The sequence below is a fragment of the Zophobas morio genome, unplaced genomic scaffold (genome assembly GCF_036711695.1).
Source record: "Zophobas morio isolate AGI-343-1 ecotype UQ-CSIRO unplaced genomic scaffold, CSIRO_AGI_Zmor_V1 ptg000021l, whole genome shotgun sequence".
Lineage (NCBI taxonomy): Eukaryota > Metazoa > Arthropoda > Insecta > Coleoptera > Tenebrionidae > Zophobas > Zophobas morio.
The window spans coordinates 14287971-14313390 of record NW_026972126.1 but is presented as its reverse complement, the minus strand read 5'-3'; the positions used below and the strand labels follow the sequence as shown (position 1 = coordinate 14313390).

The 25420-nt window shown below is 31.1% G+C and overlaps 1 protein-coding gene across 2 annotated transcripts in view; it reads left to right on the top strand.

Annotated features, from left to right (window-relative positions):
* The window catches only part of LOC135132286 (rho GTPase-activating protein 20-like), a 208373-nt gene that overhangs the window by 72073 nt on the left and 110880 nt on the right, over positions 1 to 25420 (top strand). For both annotated transcript variants that reach the window (XM_064060320.1, XM_064060319.1), the window contains exon 2: positions 1590 to 1920. In XM_064060320.1, the coding sequence (XP_063916390.1) occupies positions 1708 to 1920 (213 nt within the window). In that variant the 5' untranslated portion in view covers positions 1590 to 1707. The remainder of the gene's footprint in view (positions 1 to 1589; positions 1921 to 25420) is intronic.

Genomic DNA, 25420 nt, shown 5'->3' with positions numbered 1-25420 from the left:
CAGACGTCAAAAATAGAAAAATTGAAAAGTCGAAACATTGAAAAATCGTAAAACATCGGAATATTGAAAATTCGAAAAATGTAAAAATCGAGAAGGCGACAATTTGAAGAATCGAGAAATTGAAGAATCGAAAAATTGAAAAATCCCGAAATTGAAACATCGAAAAATTGAGAAATCGAAAAACAAAAAAATCGGGAAATAGAAAAGCCTAAAAATCCAAAAACTAGAGAATTAAAAAACTAAAAAATCGATACATTGAAAAGTTGAGAAATGGGAAAATAAAAAAATTCTTAAATCGGGAGATTGGGAAATCGAAAAATTGAAGAGTCGAATAATTGAAAGATCGTAAAACTGACACATTGGAAAACTGAAAAATCGAAAAATGAATAAATCGAAAAATTGAAGAATAAAAAAAGTGACAAATCCCAAACTGAAATATGGAAAAATTGGAATGTCGAAAAGCCGAAAAATCGAAAATTCCAAAATTGTAACTACAATTTTAATTTTTTTTACAAAAATCTGGATGCCAAAAATAAAAACTCAACACGGATTCATAAACCACAAATGAAGGAGTACGTTATTTTATAAATTTTAAATAACATTTACTATTGTAAAATTTGGAAATGACATCATTTCATTGTTGGTGGGGATGAGCAGACAAATTTTCCTAACGTTTTACCATCTACAGGATATTCCTAACATACGTAGAAAATTTGACAACAATCGGTCGGAAATTCTCTGTCTAATAAAAATTCGGCAGACGCCAAACACAGACGGAAACGGGAGACTTATCTTTTCATATTCTAGGACTCATGAAACGCCGATAAAACATTAAAGTGACCAGTCGCCCGATGGATTCGATTACAATACTGTTTTAGCTTACTCTTGGGCGGTAAAAATTGGTCGAAGGTTATTTCGACAGGACTTTCCTCACCCGTTAAGTAAATCTCAACAAATCACGCTTCTTTGAAAAATTAAAACATTATATTTTGCGGACAGTAACAGTGTGAGAAGCTTCATGATATCCTATAAAGGTGTTTTGACACTATATATTTTTTAGAATTCTGGTAGAGCTTGTTTTTCTGAGCTCATTAACGCCCATATTCCGCCACTGTCTATGATTCGAACGAGTTATGTTACAGTTTTATCCTTTTTCAACATATAACCGGTTATGGGTGCATTACGGACAGCCCACATATTAAACGACATCAGTTAAGAATAATAATAATAATAATCTCTAGGATAAAAAAACTATTAACTTAGGAAATATTAACACGATTTAAGTATAAGCCTTGCGGTGTGGAATTAAGAGGTTTATAAATCCGCACAAAGGAACTACAACCACCTGTTTTCCCTCAAGAGTCGTTTCGAGTAAATTATTGACGTTTACGGTGATACACATATCCATTATGCGACCGCATTGTTTCACTTGTTTACAAAATTTTACTACTTTGTATGAAATATTAGCTATTTCTATCGCTAATTTTATCTGTCTGAATTTCAACTCAAAAATTTTATTTTTTTATTTTATTAAAAATGATGTTAATGATGTACTAATGCATTTGTCTAAACCAGAATCTTTCTTCCAGGTCATCTCAGCTTGGATCGGCTCGAACCCTCCACGTGCCGTGAACAAACACCAATCCATCGCTAAACGTTTCGGTAAACCGTTTCGGTCAACATGCCTGGACGCTTCTAAGAAGGAAGATGTTCGACAATTTAATCACGCGAATCACGAGTCCTTCGTCGCGGAGGAGACATACTTATCACTGCCCCGAAGTCCACTCCGATCCCGAAGATAATGAACCAGTAACGCCCAGAAAGCCCAGACTGCTGGAGCGGAGGAAAAAAGGTCGCAGAGGCGCGGAATCCGGGCTGAGGCAAGCGAGGAGTTTGGGGCGGCTGGACGGACTGAAAGAGGTAGGATTCGATATTCACAGAGACGACCTTAACGTCTTCATTCGTGGACGTTCTTTTTATGGCGCTGTTTACAGTAATGATTAGTACAAGTGTTAAATTTTTTAACTGTATGTATTGTAAGCTGAGTGCTTGGTAATCAATTTTTGCGTGAACGGAATTTTCAAGGAGAGGTCAAGTAAGGAGAATTTGGCTTTGTGATTTGTCGTGGTAGAGTGCGTTTGGCCGAAACTGGAACTTTGTTATTAACACCATTGTTGATGTGGGTTGAGGTGTATAAACATTAGTTAGGTGGCTGACGTCAAGGTGCTTAATTGAGTTTGAGCAAGAAATGTGAGTCAGGTTGGTCGATACAAAGGTGGTGTTGTTGGATGAATGGTCTCTGTTGTTATTTGGATTTTTTTCGTAGTTTCATGATTACGATTTAACAATTTTTCCAAAATTTTTATTCAACTCAAAAGTATCATTAAATACGTATATTTTTTTATAACTATGCTCGCCGTATGTACAGTAAGTAAATGTACGGTTGTGTCATTTTTCAGTATATTATAACATTAAATTATTACAAAAGCGCATTCTTGATAGTTTTGGGACTCGCTGTGTATATATATTTCTTTTCTCCCATATTTGGCTGCCTCATCTATACTTATATAATAAAGCTGAAGCTTTTGTTTATTTGAACACGTTAATCTCAGAAACTACTGGTTCAAATTCACAAAATCTTTTTGTGTTGGATAGTCTATGTGTCATATCTACATATATGCTATATAACATCACGCTGCGATCATTAGGAGCGAAGTAGCAATGAAAAATTCGGAAAAACGGGAAAATTATTCCTCCTTTGACAGCTTCCGTTGCTTACGCTGCTTAAACGGTTAAAGTTACGTAAAAATCATGTATGACGAAATTGTTCCCCTCTAAAAGTTCTAAAGAAAAGTCCGCGACAGCATATGTCTATCTTTTAAAGTCGAGTCAGTATAACCTTTTTTATGGTAATGAAATTTGTTCTAAAATAGTAATGCATTATGTATAAAATTCTCGCGTCACAGTGTTTGTAACCGAACTTCTCCGAAATGGGTTGACCGATTTGTAAAAAAATTTTTATGTATATTCGGTAGGTCTGAGAATAGGTTGTGAACTATTTTTTAAACCCCTAAGTGATAAGGGTGGCCCACCCTAAAAAATTTTTGTCTATTTTTTGGACAACATTTTTTATTTTTATTTTTTTAAGAATTGGCATCAAAAAATACACATAACCCTAAATTTTCACCTTTCTACCACCAACCCCCATTTTTTAATCGTCTATATAATAAAAATCAATTCCTGTTCCTGTTAGTCTCGCTAAGACTCAAAAACGGCTTGACCGACTTGAAGAATTTTTTATATTACGGGGATGGTTTATAAATAAAAAAAATAAGGAAAACTTAAAAGAACAGTTAAAAAATAAAAAAATTCTAAAAATTTTGTATGGGAATCGCCACTTCGAATTAATTTTAATAGTTGGTTTTTCTGACGAACCTGTCGTCTAACTGACGTGTATTTATATCACGTGACGTGTCATACAAAACTAATTCTTCCGTGCAATTGTGAAAAGTATATTGCATTTCAAATCGTTCTTTGTTTATTCCTAAAAAAAAACGTCGTTTATTTTAAGAAAAGTCTTGGTTAAAGTGAATTTAATTACACATTGCGAAAGTTTCTTATTAATTTTGATCTGGCATTCTATTTACCTATATTCACTTTGTTGGTTTCGGCAAAACCTCAAACTTTACCGTTATTCGAGGATTTAATTTGAAGTTTTCAATATTTTAAAATTCTCAAGACAAAATTTACAGATTTGATTGACTGTGAAAATAATTCTGTGTCGTTTTATGAAGTTCATTAAAATGCCGAGAAGACGAGCACCTCACATAGGTCCACGAAGTCAATCAAATGTGCGACGAACTACCTCAGGTGCAAACCGCAATGATTTATTTCATGGGTAATTCGGATATGGAAGTTGATCAGCGTTGTGCTCAAAATCAACATAATCAAACATTGAAGCGAGACATTGGGTGGTATGAATAAAACTGAGTAGATACTCATATTCGAAGTACGAAGTACTCTATGTACTGAGTACCTGCTTGGAAACATTGTATCTCCCCGGACACAAATTGAACATCTACGCGTTTTGTGAGCATTTAATCTCAAAATGAGGATCGGCGTGGCAAATAACTGAGCTGTCTGTAAAGCAGCTTAGAAAACGAGTAGATCGTTGTAAGAGTGAATTTTAACTAAACATGGCGACTTTCATGAACGTGGAACGTCGTCAAAAGGTGCATTCAGTTTGAAAAACACATTAGGAGCAGGAATATCGAAAACTTTGCAGGTAATTAACTTTTATTTATGCATAAATTGTGCAGTGCGTTTTTTCTAACACTAGCCATAGAGATTCCCATCTCAAGGTGTCTACCCCATACTAACTTATATTTTGGTGACTCGATTTTTGCCTTGATGGTTGAACACTGTCACTGTTGTCCTTTTTTGTTGTATCGAGATGCTACTTGAGCAACAACTGTTACCTACTGAAGTATTAGCATCATCTAGAAAAACTAGAAATATTTTGATTTGATATTCGAGTAGATACTTCGTATTTCGAGTATGAGCATCTACTGAGTTTTATTTATATCAACCATTGTCAAAAAATTGATCGAACGTCATTTCGACAGAACTTCCTTCGCACCAAAAGTATAATGAAACATATTCAGCATTTTCGAGTTGAGTCTTTTCTTCACACAATTTTGTGATGACCTAATCAACATTTACGATCAACACGTATACCACCTTGGATTGGTGCAGTATAATACTAAATAACTGTATTGTATTCCCAAAATTATCTGCGAAAATCGAGTGAGCCATTCTATCAATTTTTTGGGGCAATAAATAAATATTCTTAACAATTTACCATGCTTACAATAACTTTAAAACGTCTGCAAGATCTCAAAGTATTCATTTTTGCAACTCTTGAGTTATTCACTAAAATAAATTGACAGATCCATATATTTTTTTGAGTCACTGTAAAAGCAAATCTAAAAAATATGAATGCAATGATAAATTACGAAAATATACTGATGATATTTTCCACATTTTAGATAGGATTTATTCGGCAAAATCTTCAAGTTTTTGGGCTTGATAAACAGATATATTTTGATTGAAAACCTACCATGTCAAACAGTAACTTCAAAACCTCTGCAATATTTCAAAATTCAGTTTTGCAATTCTTGGTTCAATCAATAAAATAAATTGACTCAGTGATTAATTTTTTTGAGACACCCCCTATAAACAAAACTAAAAAATATGAATGGAATGATAATTCACAAGTATAGTCTCATCCTATTTTGGATATTTTAGATAGGATTCATTTGGCAAAATTTTGGGCTTACGTCATCAATTTTTTGGAGGGGATAAGTAAATATATTTTGAATAAAAATTTATTATGCTTATCATATGTTTAAAACATCTGCAAGATTTCAAGGCATTCGATTTTGCAGATTCAAAATTAAATTGTAGGTGAAACGAAGTTCACGGGTTCAGCTAGTGTTTTCATAATCGTGTAATAGTTTGTTCTTCGCTCCGTCTTTTTATTGTATTTTTCCATTTTTTTCTCTATTTTCTCTTCTAAGGCAAAATTTTTGCTTACCCAAATTTGACACAAACCTCTTCCACTTTTTCAAATTTTGGCATTTATCTCTGTATCTTTCTTTGATTTTTTTGTTTTGTTTTTGGGTTATTTATTATTTATTTTTATTATTAACATTTTGTCAAAACCACTGTAAACAGTTGTGCAAATTACAACTACCATGAAGTCATTTGGTTAGGATTCCAAAAAAAAAATTCCAAAAATTTCCTTTTATTTTTTTGGCTTCCAAATTAAAGGTCCAAGTAAAAAAAATGAACAATAATTAATTACCAAGGGATAAAAACCAACTTGTTAATTATGGGTTTTTTAAGTGTATATTTCATGGAAAAAATATTAACTAGCATTGGATAAAGAGATTTTTTTAAATTAATAAAGGCTTCTATTTCTAGTGGCTATTCCAAGCAGTATCTTACCAAAAAGTGTTTAAAGAACGTCCTTCGCACCTGAAGTAAAACATTCAAACAAATTCAATGTCTTAAAAAAAAAAACGACGGGGGTGGGATTCGAACTCACGCGAGCAGAGCTCAAATTTAACGTCTTATGTCATCTAGTCACGGCCTACTTATCTTGTACGTGCGCGAGGTATCGGTTGCATGAAATACGTGGGAAATATCACACAAACATTTTTGCAGGAGCTATTTAACACGTTACGGAATTACTCCGAACATTACTACCAAAATTTATGTTTGAAATTTTACTTGTTCCGTATGCATACATTGACCATTATTTACTTTTTTACTACCGTATTTCGGTGGTACTTTTCTAAGCAGATTCATAAACCACAAGTATAGAAATAAGTTATTTTATAAAATTTAAATAGTATTACTAGCAAAATGGTGACGTGACGTCAGCAAATTGTTGGTAGGGATGATTAGACAAATTTAGTTGGAATTTTAATAACTACACGATATTGCTAACATACGAGTCATGGAACATCCAGTAAACATGAAATTAGCCATTCGTAGGGTGCTCGAAAAGTAAAAGCAACAGCTTATCACGTTCCAGCCACTAATAAAACTAAAATAAATATTTGAATTCTTCTATATAAACGTTGGAGGAGATAGGAACTTGTGATTTTTACTATGTGTTCTAATCCTTGATCTATCTAATTAAACTTGATTCAAAAGTTGGTAAAAACGCATTTATGTACATATACAGGGTGAGTCAATAAGCACAACCTCCTTGATATCTTATTATAAGAAATAAAAAAAAGTCAAAAACCAAAATCGTACGGTTCGTTGAGCAGCATATAACCACATATTAACAGTATTTCCGGCTCTACAGTGTAGTCAGTGGAGACGCAACATACAACTCTTTAAATAGCACACCCCGTATATTTTTACATGGTTTGGCTAATCTCTCCAGAGCCTGTACAAATACAATTTATTTTAAACATTGCGGTTTTTTCAAACATTTAATGACCCCTGAAGTACGAAACAATAGATCTGTCATGATTTTTGTTAGACCGATAATCTTCGAAACTACTGGACCGATTGTCGTCAAAATTTAGATGTATGTTATGAATGTGTAGATGGAAAGAATTTGATGACTTCATCTCAAAAGTTTGTGCATTAATAATGTTAAATATTATACCGTAATGTACTCCTGGACTTGTGGTTCATGAATCCGCCTTGAGTTTTTGCTCTAAGGATCTAAATTTTCGCAAAAAAATTCAATGTTTAATAAATTTTTGAGTGTTTTTTTTCTTACACTGTGACTGATATTATCTATATTAATTTTATATTGTTTAAATTGTCACAAACAAAATTTGAAAAACTGTACTGAACTTCAGGGGTAAGTAAAATTTTGTAGAAATAACTTTGAACCAATCTATAAAAACAACTAACAAAGTTAATAAAAGAATAATGAAAAAATATAGTTTAAACTTTTTAAACAATGTAGTTAAAACAAACGCAATATGATCATTTTAATTAACCTTTAAGGTTACTTCAGTTACCTGTGACGCTTACATCAGCTGATTTTGCAAAACCACCTTTATTGACATTGGAGTCCTCAACCGCCAAAGGCAAGCTCAAAATTTAAATAGTCGATGTCAATAAAAAAACTTGATTCGCTACAACTCGTCGCCTGAAAACTTGTTTGATTTACAGACCAGAGCGCGCTCAGGCCAATGTCGACTCTAAGCGTTCAGAAGCGATTTGGTTGGTTTAGACTATAATTTCTGCGGGAAATAGTTGTTTGGTCGGTTTTATAACCACTAAGCGAATATTTTTAGTACATATTTAGTTTAATAATGAATTCTTTATTTGTGTTTTATACTAGCAAAACGTCTTAAACTAAGAATATTGTTGATTTTTTTTTAATAATTTATTTTTTTTTTTAATAATTTAATTAGTGACAATTTTTGTGGTTGTTTTCGATACACTGTATCATATTAACAGTGAGAAAAAAATAAACAATCAAAATAATCGAAAATTCGAAAAATCGAGAAATCTAATAATAGAAAAATCGTAAAACCGAAACATTGAAAAATCGAAATATCGAAGAACTGAAAATCGAAAAAATGTTAAATTTAAAAATCGAATAACGAAAAATCGAAACTCCCAAATTTAAAAAATCGGATACACTGAAAAATCGAAACATCGAAAAAAAGGAAAATCGAAAAATCAAAAGATCAAGCAATCGTGGAGTCGAAAAGTCGAACAATTGAGAAATCGAAATAGGTCCAAATCGAAAAGTTAAAAATTGAACAATTTGTAAATTGAGAAATTGATAATCAAAATATCGAAAAATCCAAATCTCGATAAATTGAGAAATCAAAAAACTTAAAAATTCGAAAAATTGAGAGATTGAAAGATCCAAAGAACGAGAAATCGAAAAGTGTGAAGTCGAAAAATCGAAAAATAGAGAAATCGACAAATAAAAAGTTAAAAGTTGAAAAATTGGGAAAGCGGAAAAATCAAAAAACGAAAAAATGGAAAACTGGAAAAACTGAGAAACCGAAATATTAACAAATCGAAAAATTGAAAAACAGAACATCTAAAACAAGGAATTCGAAAAACAGAACGATTAAGAAATATTGCAAAAATTAAAATATCAAAAGATTGTAAAATCTAAAATTTAAAAATCCAAAAATTGAAAAATCGAAAAATCAAAAAAGTGAAGCCGAAAAATAGAAACCTTAAAAAATCGAAAAATTGAAAAATCAAAAACCTGAAAAATCAAAGAATTAAAGAATTGAACAGGAAAATCGAAACACTCGAAGGTCAAGAAATGGGAAAATCAAAACATCGATTAATTGAAAAATCGAAAAATTGAGAGTTTATAAGTCAAATTTGAAAAATTAAAAAATCGAAAATTTTACAAAATGACAATTGAAAAACAGAAAATCTAAAACCGAGAAGTCGAAAAATCAAAAGATTAAGAAATCGAAACATGTGAAAAATTCGAAAAATTGAAAAATTGAAATATCGAAGAACTGAAATGAAAAATCGAGAAATCGAAAAATCTAAAATTTTAAAAATTAAAAAATCTAAAATTAAAAAATCGAAAAATCGAAAAAGTAAAAAAACGACACATCGAAAAATCCAGGAGTCAAAAATCGAAAAGTCGATGAATCGAAATATTGAAAAATCCCAAAACTGAAATATTGAAAAACTGAAAAATGGAAATCCTGAAAAATCCGAAAACTGAAATATCCAAAAACTGAGAACCAAAAAAGTCGAGAAATTGTGCAATAGAAAAATCCAAAAAGTGAAGTCGAAAAATCAAAACCTTAAAAAAACTAAAAAATGAAAAATTAAAAACCTGAAAAATCGAAAAATTAAAGAATTGAAGAACAGGAATATGGAAACCCTCGAAAGTCAAGAAATGGGAAAATCAAAGCATCGATTAAATGAAAAATCGAAAAGTTGAGAGTTTATAAATGTCAAATTTGAAAAATTGAAAAACAGAAAATCGAAAGCCGGGAAGTCGACAAATCGATTGATTAAGAAATCAAAACATTTGAAAAATTCGAAAACTTGAAAAACTGAACTATCGAAGAACTGAAATGAAAAATCGAGAAATCGAAAAATCGAAAACTTTAAATACTAAGGGGGAGATTCTGGAAACTCCGATAATTTGCAAATCGCTATCGAAACTGCAAATACAATGCAACAACAATACATGTTGCTATGGTTTTGAATTTGCAGATCCTTGTAAGGCCTTATCGAGTTTCGAGAATCTCCCCCTGAAAAATTAAAATATCAAAAAACTGAAAAATCTAAAATTTAAAAATCGAAAAATCGAAAAATTAAGAAATCGAAACATTTGAAAAATTGAAATATGGAAGAGCTCAAATGAAAAATCATAATCAACATACCAAAAAAATTGAGAAATCTGAAATTTAAAAATCGAAAAAGTAAAAAAATCGAAAAATCCAGAAGTCAAAAATGGAAAAGTCGAAGAACAGAAATACTGAAAAACCCCAAAACTGAAATATCGAAAAACTGAAAAATGAAAGAAAAACTGACGAATCGAAAAACTGAAAAATCCCAAAACTGAAATACCCAAAAACTGAGAATTTAATGAATGGAAAAATTGAGAAATCGAATCAAAAAAGTGAAGTCGAAATATTTAAAAATCGCAAAATTGAAGAGAAAAACTGAAAACCGAGAAATTGAAAAATTGTAAAATCCAAAAATTGAAAAATAAACATGAGTAAACTGAAAAGTCTCCAAACTAAAATTTAGAAAAACTGAGAATTCGAAAGCTGAAACAGCAGAAATTATGGTCGAAACCGATTGGGATGTGTATCAGATCACGGATCATGGCTTATAAATCAAATCGTTTCCGAACGCTTAGAGTCGACATTGGCTTGAGTGCGCTCTGGTCTGTAGATCAAACAAGTTCTCAGACGACGAACTGTAATTCGTGTGACCTGAATTAAAGTGAAGGAAACAGTAAGCAGCTTGTAATATTCTGGTAAATCTAGTGTCAATTTTTCAACATTTTTTCTACTTAATTTTATTCCTAGTTAGACACAAACACTGTTGGCAACATAAGTCGAGGAGTCCTCAACCGTCATTTAATTTAAACTATGACGCTTCTCTATGTTCTCTGGCATGAGTAACTAGAGTACAAATTTAAAAAATCACTCGATATAAAGTCAATAAAATTATCTTTTTGTTGATAGTGTCTGTGATTTTTCAGTTCACACCAATGCTTTACAAGGTAGCTTGTATGGGGTAAAAGAGACCAGAATAATATTTAGTTATGGCAATGACTGCTGCTCGTCATTGAATTAATTGCTATGGGTAAATGAGGTTACGTTGTTGGTGTGTAATCAGGAAAAAAGTTAATTATGTGACTACAAGGATGAAGAGTGTAAACAGAATGAACTGTTATTATGGACCATGAAAAAAAAATCCAAAGTTAAACTCTACCTACCAGAGAAATTTTATTTTATAGAGCAGATTGCTTAACTGTACATCTAATAGAGAACTTATGATTATGTAAAAATGCTTTTAAAGAAGTACCAGAAGATTTATATTGTTGCTGCTTTGTGAAATCTGTATATGTGGAGAGCTCCTGGAGGAATTGGACACCTACAACGTTTCCCACCCCTTTGAGGCCTGTTGGGAAAGCTTTTTGGACAAAATTGACACTTATTTGTGATTCGCTCAACTCGTTAAAAAATTCACATTTATACCTTCCAATACAGTTGGCCCAGAATTTTTCTAAAATTATTTTCTAATTTGCAATTCGGAGTTCAAACACGAAGTATAATTCCTGTAATAACAACATGATTCCATTTCTCCTTGTTTGTGTGGATAATTAATCGGCAAAAGTAAACTCAGTTTTTGCTAATTTCAGCTATTTTGTGTGATTTTGGAATTTCAAAAGTAAAAAGAGAATCAACAACATGTAGATTGCGGGTTTTAAAATCCCAATACCAACCCAAGCATATTTTAAGTCACTCATAGTGCGCCTAACAACTTAATCCTAATCAATAAATCATCCTCCTTCACACACCAACAATTTTTTCCAGCTTTTACCAATTTCTTCCTTCACATCATTTCAACCTCCACAAAGTAATTTTCCCTCAAGTTCACTGAACCCCTTTCATCGCCTGAAAAAACCGCACTTTTCCGCCAGTGACAGCATTTCGTTAGCCTGCAGCCATATTTATCTGCTTCTTCATCAATCCGATCGATTCCAAGTGATACATCTCGACAGTTTTGCATATCTAACTAGGAAGCATCATCGCTCTGTATATCGTTAACGATTTTTCAGTAGTCTTGGTCGTTCAACTACGCTAAACGAGTGCCATTGGGATGCAAATTTTTTCGGGCGTGTTGTAACGCACGTTTCTTCGATCCGATAAAAATCGCAATTGCTCAATAACGAAATTATTAATTATCGTGAAAGCTCATGTCCATTTGAGGAAAAAGCGTGAACGGGCTTGGCGAAACTTTTAAAATCGATAGGAATAGGAATTGTTGAATTTAATGGGAGAGTGTGTCCGAAATAATCGCCGTTCTAATTCTAATTCGATCCTAAAGGAAAGGTAGCGCACGTCTTGAAGTCCAGGCAAAGTGACACAATAAAAACATGTATAAACGGCACCCATATGGTTGCCAAACCACCGGTCGGCTGCAATAAATTACTGTCTTTTACCATAACATGGGACATTAACCGAAACCAATAAAAATAGGATTTTGTCCGCCATTTGAATTAATTAGCGCTGCGCCAACAAAATGGCCGTAAATCAAAGCGATCCTCCACTTAATGCGCCATCCCACTCCACTTATTACCGAGATCTTCTCAAAAACGCGTAACTGTTTTAAATTACGGTTTCTTTTTCTCTTCTTGCGAGCCGGTCGTATGACGTAGTATTTTTTGTCGCAATTAAAGTGTCTCGGTAAAATGTGATAAATTCAAATGATTCGAAAAAAATTTCGCGGCATTCTGCTAAATAAAATCCGAGAGATCCCACGTTACAACTCGCATCATGTTTTATTTATTTTCTTCATATTTCTAAAGAAACTAGTTTGTCTCTCGGTGCGAAATTTGTAATGGTAATGTTAAAATCTTATAAATACTAACGCGACTCTAATTACCAGCGTTGCATTCAAAGTTGTAAAGGAGGTTGTGTACTAAATAGTTCGAATGCCTGGCTTTACTTGATATGGTATTGTTTTCCCATCTCGGCTGCTGCAGCAGGAAATCGGGATGTTATCGTGGCAGGAATTCATCGGAACGAGACTAATAGCAGGAGAATGTCCTTAAGTTAAAATTAATTGGCCCTTCAAGGTTTCCGGAATTTATCTGATCGGTGTGATGCATGTTTCTGGTTTCAAAAAATGACAGCTGCTGGGTGTTGATTTTGGTGCAAGGTTTAAATTTGTTTGGCAAAAATTGTATAATAAACATGAAAATTACCGTTTGGAAAGATCTGTTACTCTGATGGTATATAATTAACTGATTTCAAGAAAAAACTAGCAGCTCTAATGTTTTGGTTTTATTTATATTTTGAGCAGCCACATTTATCAAGGTTTACCATTTCTCATACTTTTCCTTGAATAACACTTCAATTGTTCAATCCTTAACAATAATGTCGCATTTAAATGATTTCTTATGAGCGTCATAGCGTGCATTGTGAGCTGATGTTGACGTCATCAATGTTAACGGGAGTATGAATGGCTTGTTTTAATGGGAACTTGAGTCACATACTTTTTAAGAGGAAATTTAAGACAGGACTGGTAATTATAGTTAATTTTAAAACGGTTATTATGTTTACTGTACCATTTGTAAAACATAGTACTTCCGTGGTTTTTCTCCGAAAAAAGATACATTACGTTACAGTTAAACATCTTCACATTTATTGAACGCACGTATATCGCGTGTTCAACTGAAAAAGCCATCAAGTCGGCGCTAAAATTTGTGAAATACAACCTAACCTCACTTTTTCGCATATTAAAATTAACCTTTTTCAACAACTGTGTACGGATTAATAAAACACACTTTTTCATTTGAAGACCCGTTACATTTAATGTTAATTTTTTTCTGATGAAGGCGTAGATCATAATTTCGATGTTTTCTACACTTACGATAAAATTGGCGTAACATTTTAATGAACAAAAAACTGTATTGTGAAGGCAAACGTTAAATGTGATTCTAGACATTCCAACCACAATAGAAAACAGGTCAAGATTCTTAATCTCCTAACAAAAACTACCAACCCCATTAAGACAAAGTACTTAACAAAAAGATATAACATTTATACCTACTATAGTGTAGACAGTAATGTTCATACAATTTTGAAATTTTGTTTAATTTGTGCTGTAGAAGTGTCAAACTGCAAATATTGAGAATTCAAAAATTTAAATAAGTTATTTCGCTGCTTTAAAATTGACGAACTTCATTTTTTTTCCCTATAAACTTCAAAACTAGCGGAAATTTTTTGTATATTAGAAATATCTTATAGCTGGTAAAACGCTGACCAAAAATTGTCTTATTATCCCTACCAAAAATTGATGACGTCAACTTAAAATTTTGCATAGTAAATGTTATTTAAATTTTATAAAAGAATATACTTCTAGACTTACGGTTTATGAATCCACTTTATTTTTTTTTTTGTCTAATACGTCTATAAGTAAAGCTGTTTTACATTGCACCTATTCAAATTGATGTACCTACCTACGTGTTCTTGCAAAAAAATTAAAATTGGTAAAATTAAGTTTTTTCATTTTTCCAAAAAAAACTATACAGGGTGAGTTAGTAAGTGCACAAAAAATAGTCAAAACTTTTTAAATGAAACATCCTATATCTCTAATATATAAAATTCTCGTGCCACAGTGTTTGTAACCAAACTCCTCCGAAACGGCTTGACCGATTTTTATGAAATTTTTTGTGTATATTCGGTAAGTCTGAGAATAGGTCGTACACTATTTTTTATACCCCTAAGTGAAAGGGTGGCCCACCCAATTTTTTTTTATTTTTTGGACAAAATTTTTTATTTTTATTTTTTTAAGATTTGGCATAAAAAAATACATATAATCCTAAATTTTCACTCTTCTATCACCAACCCCCATTTTTTAATAATGATATTAGTATCTTTACTTTCATCCACAGATGCGCAATAGGTTTGAATATGATCATTGTCGTACGATAAATTTTTATGTATAATTTATAATTTATTTATTTATTTTAATTTAATTTTTTATTTAACTACCAAAATATTCACTAGAAATAATTTATATGGCAAAACAACGTTTGCCGGGTCAGCTAGTATTTTTATATATTCTCATTAACCTCTTCCTAGTCTTTTTAACAACTTTTGAAATTCGGATGCGGTGTTGCCATGATATTCCAATTTTCTTCATTTTTTGGCAATGGTAGGGTTCACAAAAAAATGGAATAGGGTTATTTTCAAAGTCTGTGTTATAAGTTTTTGTGGAAGGATAAACAGAGGTACGCGCTTTGTTATGGTGCCAATTAAATCAAATTTTAATATACTGGGTGTCTATAAAAAAATTTAAACTTCACAATTTTCAAATGTCGATATTTCGTTCTATTTTTTTGTTCTCCATCTTTTAATATGTCCATGGGTCTATAAACTACAAATGTAGAAAATACTTTACAAAATTAAAAGAACAAAAAATACAACAAGATGTGGCAATAAAATATTGATATTTAAAAATTGTAATAATTATGTTGTTTACGAACATCCTGTACATGAAAATCTAATTTCCTAACCCTACTGCGATTTTTTTTGTGAACCCTTCTATTCCTAAAAGTTTAAAGAAAATCTGGGGAGAGGTCAACCAAAATGTCGTGTTTCATTAAAAAAAAAAACAAGTTGTGTATTACACCTTAAAAACGGAACATTCTGTATGGCTAAAAATAATTTGGAACTATATTACTCAAGGAATTGTACACTGTGGCCTTTGATTTTTTTCTTAACTCGGAAACGATAGAACTTAGCTCAGTTTGTTTGACAGATCGTTAATTTTCGTTAATTGTTAAGAACTCAAATTCCCTGTATAGTATAATAATCCAGAACTGCCAACCCAAAAGTTTATGTTGTATTTATGTATTATATATTAACAATAATTTTTATATTAATACTTTTTTTCTTATTCCCTAGCTGTAATTATACAGGGTGAGTCACTAAGCGCGCGTTCTTCGAACCGTTAAAAAAACTGTCTTCTGACAGCTTAACGGAATTCATTTAGGGCTGCACTTAAAAATAATTTAATTAATATACAGGCTGTTTCGTTTTGAAACTGACACGTTATACTCGTAATGCCGTTTTTAAAAGTAACACACTATATATTTTTCGCAATTTATTTTGCTTATTAAAAAACAATGTAAAAAATGGTTATATTTCAAAATTGTCAACTTCGCCATGTTTAAAGAAGGTGGAGTTGCGAATTTTTATATATGACCATTTTTTTTCCATAAAAATACAAATTTATCGACAATGTTGATCCAAGAACCTGTATATCTGACATTTTGTTTTTTTTTCAAAAAAAATCTAACTGTGGAAGTATGTAGGGTGTCCCATTTAAAATATTTGTATAATTGATAGTAATTCTAAATTGTGTGTCCCCCCCTATTAAAGTGATTAAAACATTTCGATTATAATAAAGTTTGTTCCAACATAAATATGATTTTTCGTCCTAAAAAAATCTTATTAGAATTAAAATATCAAAATTTTTGTTTAAAATGGGTTGATGGCGTTGATACTGAAAAACAAATAAATGGTTCTAGAAATAGAAATTTTACATTTTGAAAATATAATAACGACAATATACAGGGTGTTCTATCTTTAAGGTGCACCACACAACTTGTTTTTTTTTTTTTAATGAAACACCCCGTATATCTTTACGTATTTTAATTGACTTCTTCTTACGTTTTACAGCCACAGTTTATTTTTGAAAGTGCGATGCGACGTTGCCCCGTTATTCCAATCTTCGTAAGATAAGAAAGGTTCACAAAAAAAATGTCAGTAGGGTTACTTTAAAAATTAAAATTAAATTTTCATATACAGGGTGTTTATCAAAAATATTTTAATTATTACAATTTTCACATATGGATATTTCAGTGTTTTTAAATAGAACACCCTATATTTTATTACTGCTTCTTATACTTTTTGTCCTTTTTTTTTTGCTGCGTATTTTTTATATTCACACATCGACATATTAGAAGAGTGAGGAAAAAAATCGAGCAATAAAATACAGGTGTTCCATTTGAAAAACTCAAATATCGATATTTGGAAGTTGTAAAATTTTACACTTGTTTGTAAACACTCTGTATATTAAAATTCAATTTAATTGATACCACAACAAAGCGCGATATCGAGGACCGTGCGCTTAATGACTCATTCTATATATTTTTAGATCTAAAGGTTTAAATGTGACCATTTTTTTCTATAAAAATAAAAATATATAAAATTATATAAGCTGAATACTCTGTATAGTTAAAAATAACTTTTAGGGTATAGTCATCAAAGAACCGCTCATTTTTGTGTTTAATTCTTTTTCTATCTCTAATAATGAAATATGGAGGACCTCGTGTTTAGTGACTCACCCTGTATAATTACAGCTAGGGAATAAGAAAAAAAAGTATTAATATAAAAATTATTGTTAATATATAATACATAAATACAACAAATTTTTGGGTTGGCAGTTCTGGATTATTGACAGCAATGTTAACATGTCAAGTCACAGTTGTCAATTGACATGACCGTATGGCATTATAAAATTTTAAATATGTTGCCAACCTGACAAGAAAAGCACAAACAATAATCACTGGGTACTTACAGTTGTTGTTTAAACCAATCAAACCAGAGAATATCAGAGAAATGACAGATATTTAAACGAAAATGACTCTTAATTATATGTAGAATATAATCCATCCAGACATGTATTAAGTTTGTTGTTGTCGAAATATAAATTTTGCCTTTTTTTTTCGTAATATGTGTAGACTTATTTACTTATTTCGACAACAAGAAACTTAAAACATGTCTAAAATGGTAAATTTTTGTGATACCTAATCAACTTAAACTATTTATGTTTCTGTTTTAACCTACCCTCTAAGAAAAGAGAGGGCGGGTGGGTGGGGCTAGTACCTGCTAAGATAAGACTGATTTTAGCAAATCACGTATCCTCTAGGAAATTTAATTAAATTATTATAAGAAAACACACTAGAGGCTCCAAAAATAGAACACCAAAGTCCCTCAAAATAATTGTTCTAAATAATTTACAAAAAAAATCTCCGTTGGCCCCCAAAATAATACACCATGGGTATCCAAGAATCCCCCGAATTAAAAAAGAAAACATTGCATGTTTTTATTTTCTCGTAGAGAAATAAGGATTTTGCAATTAAGCTCCGCCTTCTTGACCCACGACGAATAAAAAAAAATCATCACAATTGAGATAGGGCGGGTGGGCGGGGTTAAATTTTGCCTTTTTTTTTCGTAATGTGTGTAGACTTATTTGTTTATTTCAACAACAAGAAACTTAAAATTTGTCTAAAATGGTAAATTTTTGTGGTACATAATCAATAAATAAAATGACCAGAAACATATTCTATCTTACTTTAAATCTCTTGGTGATGTTATGATTTTAAAAATATGAAACACTGTTATTATCCCCATTCTTAAATCAAATAAATATTGAAATTATGATTGTGAAACAGGCCAAATTATCCCCCTATGTAAATATAGTTCCAGTTTTGATACAATGAATATTTACAAATTGACATAATATCTAATCATCCCCACCAACTATTTAAAGACGTTACTTCAAAAATTTGCTAAGTAAATACTATTTACATTTTATAAACTGATATAGGTGGTCATGAAGTTCTTAGATTACCCCAAACCATTGTCAATACAACAAGATTGAAGAATTACTACAACAAACGCATTTCTATGAATTTCTCTAGTCTATTCTCATTATCCCTTTACTGTTCTAGAAAGATTTGTCTTATTTATATTTTTTTCGGAATATTTCGTTATATATAATTTTTTTTCTTTGTGTACATCTTTTTGTTCTATATTTCTTCCTCCTGAATTCACCTTCGAAAGTCTTCAGTTCTTCTTCCCTTTCATGTGGTACATTTTTTTCCCATATCAGATAATTTTTTTATTAACCTAAACCCAAATATTTAGATTGATCCTCATTCTTTTTATAGTTCTTGCGGCAGATCATGATGCTGGTTATCTGTACAGACTTAGTAGTCTGTTCTTTCAAAATATAAACATAAACAGTGAAAGTTAAACATGTATTTACTGAGATTACATTTTTTCCGGTTGGTTATCTAATATAATTAGACGCCACCTAAATTTATAAAGTTATTTTTATATTAGTGACCAAAACTTTGTCGAAATTAGTTCACCCATTTCTTCAACAAACTACGAATAAAGAGGCCAACAGGCCTCAAAGGGGTGGGAAACGTTGGAGGTGTCCAATTCCTCCAGGATCTCTCGAGGTATACACATTTCACAACTGTTACATGCACAGTTAACCTGTAGATTGCTCACAAAATAAAATTCCTCTGGAAGGTAGAGTTTAAACTCTGGATTTTTTTTCATGATTCTTAATAACAGTTCATTCTGTTTACATTTTTCATCCTTGTTGTCACATAATTAACGTTTTTCATGATTGTAAATCAACAACATAACCTCATTTACCCATAGCATTTAATTTAATGACGAGCAACACTCATTGCCATTAACTATCATTCTGGTCGCTTACTCATACAAGCTACCTGTCATAGTGTTGGTGTGAATAAAAACTTTATTAATGTATCGTAATGCATATTTCTTTATCCGATTACGTAGGGGTTCGTCTGGTCCTTTGAAAAATAGGTTGATACCTGTAAAGAAACCTGTAGGATGTTCTCGAGATTATTTTTTCTGAACCACAAATATTTCTTTTGTGTAGGTCTTACGAATGATGAATTAGCAGGAAATGCGGTCTCTTATTTCTAAAATAATTGTTTTTAAACGCGGTGCAGCTTAGACCTTGAGGTATTGTATTAAATGCAAGTAATACACTTCAGCGAAAATTTCCTCTAATTGCGGAAAGTGGCAATTACCGTCTGAAGGAATAATTGGCGAAAGCAATTACGCTGACAAAGCAATAATATATAATCAATAACCCAAGTTTCGCGGAATTGTGACGATAACATATGTGTCAGCTTTGTAAAAAAAGAAAAATACACCGGTCATAAGTATCGCAGAAGTTCAGCGACTGAGCGTGTCGAAAGCGGTAGCCCTAGTTAGAAGCGGCTGGGAATCCAGGGGTTTAATAAATGCGTTGCAAAATAAAATCAACATTGCTAAACGGAGGGAAAAAGAGAAAAGGAATTTCCAGTTCAAATCAGGTCACAATTAATATCTGTCACATTATCACTCATGATTAAATATCTCTCATCTAGAAAATTCCTGTATTACGTTACGATTTCTACTAAATGAATCAAATCAGAATTGTTGCTTTATTTACAAAATTTTTGTTGCGTAGAACGATAACGTTTCTTCTTTGTTCGGTGGTCCTCAGGTCGGGTTTTCGACGAAAATTACGAAAAATTAAATCTACTTGTCTGTACGAATTGTCCTACCGTTTTAATAGCTCGTAACCGAGAAAGGCGCCCAATTAAACTCCTAATGACGAGATTGTCAATCACCGCTCCAAATAAGCTCTCCTAGGTCAGTGGGTACAATGCTACAAAGACAACAACCGTAAGAAATCAATTCGGTAACAATTTAGTCACGATTTTGATAGGAAAATTGCAATTTCATGGAAACCGAGATATTTAAAATAATTGAAGTGACGAAGAGTGACGGTTTCTCGTCCGATTCCATTGTAGGATTCATCAAAGGCAAGTAACAGTAAGCCGACCGAAGAGTAGTAATGACCTACTAGCGTTTCGTTATGGTTCAATTCAAATTACGGCGATTACTTCGATCAAACTTAATTTGTGTGGAGGAAAGAAGAAAAAGAATGATGTATACCTTGCGGTCTCGCATTTGTGGCGTCAATTACGGAGCACTTCTTTCCTTCTGTGTAATGATCTTGTAAGTAGAGACTTGACGAGTTTTTAGAAAGAAGAAGCCTCTCCGCGTTATGATCTCTGTAATTTACATGCTACAGTGTATGTGGCCTGGTTTTGGTGCGAACTCGACGAGAACATTTTTGTTGTGCTATCGTGCGACAGTGCGTTTAATATGCATGAGGTGGGAAGAAGGTGCTTCCTGTTTCGGTTGGTGCAGTTTTTGCGTTTGATCGAAAGGAAAACTGCATAGTTTAGCATGATTTGCAGCACGCAAGTTTAAGTAGTTGGGTTGGAGGGCGGCTAAAATTTTAGTTTCACTCGGAACGTGTCAAGATCGGAGTTGTCATGTATGTGGAATTCTACTGTAATTAAAAATTGGTCGAAGGTTACTTCGAAGGAACCCAGCGCTTCTTTCAAAAATTAAAAATAACACTCCCGCAGATTTATAGACTTGAATTTTTCAATTTTTGTTATTGTTTTTTGGTTGTTCAGTTTTTCGAGTTTTAAAGTTTAAATTTTTCGGTTTTTCAATTTTTTAGCTTTTGAATTTTTCTGCTTTTAGATTTTGCAATTTTTCGATTTGAGTTTCTCCAGTTTTCAATTTTTCGATTTGCAATTTTCTGTTTTGGTTTTTTATTTTCTTTACTTTTTCAATTATTCGATTTTTCGTTTCTTCAATTTTTCGATTTGCAGTTTTTAAATTTTTCATTTTTTATTCTTCAATTTTATGATAAAAAATTTTCATTTTTCTAGCTTTTGGATGTTTCCAAGTTTTATTCAAGTTTTATATATTGCAATTTTTGGATTTGCCACTTCACGAGTTCTCAATTTTTAAATTTCTCACTTCTTCAGTTTTCGATTTCCAATTTTTCATTTCGGTATTGTATTTTCTTAACTTTTTCAATTTTGTGGATTTTCAACGTTCTGATTTTATGATTTTAATTTTTTTCAATGTGAATTTTTCACTTTTTTTTCGATTTGCAATTTTTCGGTTTGAGTTTCACGAGTTCTCAATTTTTAATTTTTCAATTTCTCATTTTTTCATTTTTCGATTTCCAATTATTCATTTCAGTTTTTTGTTTCTTTATTTTTTCAATTTTTCGATTTTTCAAAGCTTCGATTTAACAATTTTTTGTTCTATCAATTTTTTGATTTGCTATTTTTCATTTGTTTTTGTTTCTTCAATTTTTACAGTTTATAATTTTTTTATTTAAAATTTCTCGAGTTCTAAATTTTTTATTTTTCAATTACTCGTAATTTTTCGTTTTGCTTTTTTATTTCCTTTATTTTTACAATTTTTCGATTTTTTAAGATCCGATTTTATAATTTTTTGTTTTTTCAATTTCAAATTTTTCAATTTTTCGATTCTTGAATTTTTCGATTTTCAGTTTTTCAATTTTTCCTTTTTTTTCTTCAATTTTATGGTATTCATCTCTTTCAGTTTTAATTTAAAAAATTTTTCCAGCTTTTGGGTGTTTCAATTTTTAGATTTAGCAATTTTTGTCTTTGCCATTTCTCGGTTTTTTGTTTTCTTCATTTTTTTCAATTTTGCGGATTTTTAACGTTCTGATTTTAAAATTTATTTTTTTTTATAATTTAAATTTTTTTCATTTTCAAATTTTCACTTTTTTCGATTTGCAGTTTTCCGATTTTCAATTTTTCGATTTTTCTGCTTTTAGATTTTTTAATTTACGTTTTTTCAGTTTCTCGATATTTTAAAATTCTTCGTTTCCCTAATTTTCGATTTGCTATTTTTCTATCTAATGATAATGATTATAATTTTTAAAATTTGTCACTTTTTCAATTATACGATTTTAGAATTGTTCCATTTTTTATTTATTGGATTTTAAAACGTTTTCATTTGTTCGATTTATCATTTCCTGGATTTTTAATTTTTAAATTTCTCGATATTTATTTTTGAGTTTTGCTATCTTTAAATATCACAGTTTTTCCACTTTACAATTTTGACATTCTATAATTTGTAGATTGTACATTTTTTGGGTTTTCCAATGTATTGATTCGATTTGTTTTTTCTTCTTTCTTCTGTTTCGATTCATTAATTTTTAGTTTTTCAATTTTTCGATTTCTCGTTTCTTGAGTTTTTCAATTTTTTAAATTTTTTCCTATTTCTTAGGTTTTCGAATAAAAAAAATGGAAAAATTGTAAAATTGTAAAATTGAAAAATTAAAGAATCTAAAAATTGTAAAATCGAAAAATTAAAAGTTGAGAAGCTTAAAAATCGAAAAATCAAAATATTGTGACATCGAAAAAAATTATAAAATCGGACTTTAAAAAATCGAAAAATTGAGAAAATAATGAAAACAAAAAACCGAAATGAAGTTTTTTGTTTTCTTTATTTTTTCAATTTTTCGATTTTTCAAAGGTTCGATTTAACAATTTTTTGTTCTATCAATTTTTTTGATTTGCTATTTTTCTATTTTTCATTTGTTTTTGTTTCTTCAATTTTTACAGTTTATAATTTTTTGATTTAAAATTTCTCGAGTTCTAAATTTTTCATTTTTCAATTACTCGTAATTTTTCGTTTTGGTTTTTTATTCCCTTTATTTTTACAATTTTTCGATTTTTTAAAGTCCGATTTTATAATTTTTTGTTTTTTCAATTTCAAATGTTTCAATTTTTCGATTTTCAGTTTTCAAATTTTCCTTTTTTTCTTCAATTTTATGGTATTCATCTCTTTCAGTTTTAATTTTAAAAATTTTTCCAGCTTTTGGAAGTTTCAATTTTTAGATTTTGCAATTTTTATCTTTGCCATTTCTCGGTTTTTTATTTTCTTATTTTTTTTTCAATTTTGCGGATTTTTAACGTTCTGATTATATAATTTATTTTTGTTTATAATTTTAATTTTTTTCAGTTTCAAATTTTCATTTTTTTTCGATTTGCAGTTTTCCGATTTTCAATTTTTCGATTTTTCTGCTTTTAGATTTTTCAATTTTACGTTTTTTCAGTTTCTCGATATTTTAAAATTTTTCGTTTCCCTAATTTTCGATTTGCTATTTTTCTATCTAATAATTATTATTATAATTTTTAAAATTTGTCATTTTTTCAATTATACGATTTTAGAATTGTTCCATTTTTTATTTATTGGATTTTAAAACGTTTTCATTTATTCGATTTATCATTTCCTGGATTTTTAATTTTTAAATTTCTCGATATTTATTTTTGAGTTTTGCTATCTTTAAATATCACAGTTTTTCCACTTTACAATTTTGACATTCTATAATTTTTAGATTGTACATTTTTTGGGTTTTCCAATGTATTGATTCGATTTGTTTTTTCTTCTTTCTTCTGGTTCGATTCATTAATTTTTTTCCATTTTTAAGTTTCTGGATTTTTAGTTTTTCAATTTTTCGATTTCTCGCTTTTTGCGTTTTTCAATTTTTTTAATTCTTTCCTATTTCTTAGTTTTTCGATTTTTCGGTTCGTCGAATCAAAAAAATGGAAAAATTGCAACATTCTAAAATTGAAAAATCAAAAATTAAAGAACCTAAAAATTGTAAAATCGAAAGATTAAAAGTTGAGAAGCTTAAAAATCGAAAAACTGCACAATCGAAAAATCAAAATTGTAGCTGGTTCAGTGAGCCGAAACTCTTTTATTTATAACAATATATACATATAATATCTCAGGGGTTATTAACAAGTTATTGCACACAAAATAATCCGTAAACACAAAAGTCGTTACACAGGAAAAATAGTCCTTAAACACAAGAAAAGTCCTTAAACGCGAAAATAGTCCTTGAGCACGAAAACACGAAAGTAGTCTTTGAACACAAAAGTCTTTGCACACCGACACTAAACGACTAAACAAACGCGACTCGTCGACCCGGTGGGACCCCTCTGGATGCGCCACTGGATGTTTGACTAACGCGATTCGTAGACCCGGTGGGACCCCTCTGGATGCGCCACTGGATGCTTAACCCGTCCAAGAAGCTGTTCACTCCCGACCACCAAGACCCCTAGGATGCAAGGCGATGCTGAGATGAACAAAATGCTATCGAGCTTTAGAATACTCTAGCATGTACTTCTTGTTGATGATTTCAAGAGCTTCTTTATAGGGTAGACGGGCGGAAGTGGTGCGAGGGTGTTAGCCGATAGCGCTGCCTTGGGGTGAATTCAGGTAGTGCCTGAGGGTAAATGGTACTGCCTGGGGGGATGCCTGATGCGTGGGTGCGCTAGAGGGCGTTATGAGTATTGTTCGTGTCGCCGGGATGAAAACAGGCAACTAGCTGGGTGCGCAATGCAGGGATGCGCGAGAGGGCGCAGGGGTTATCATTCGTGTTGTCGGGTGAAAACAGACAGCTGGCTGGGGTGCCAGATGTGTGGGCGTGCCAAAAGGAGCAGTTGAACCGAACTTTGTTACAAAATATTGAAAATTAAAGTAATCGGAAAATCGGATAACTGAGAAATCCAAAAATTGCAAAATTGAAAATTTAACGATTGGAAAATCGAGGGATTAACAATTCAAACATTAAAAATTTGCAGAATCAAATAAACGAAAAATACGAAAAATTGCGATATAAAAACGAAAAAAAGAAAATTAAAAATCTGGAAAATGAAAAATAAAAATCAAAAACTTGAAAAATTGGGGAAATGAAAAATTGAAAATTCGAAAAAATAAAAACTAAGAAACTGAAAAATTGTAATATCGAAAAATTCCAAAATTGTAAAATATCAGAAACGAAAAGCTGAACAATTTGGAAGTCGGGAAATTGGAAAACTGAAAATATTAAATTTACGAAAACGGAAAATTATGACACCGAAACATTGAAAATACAAAAAATTGAAAATTAATGAAAA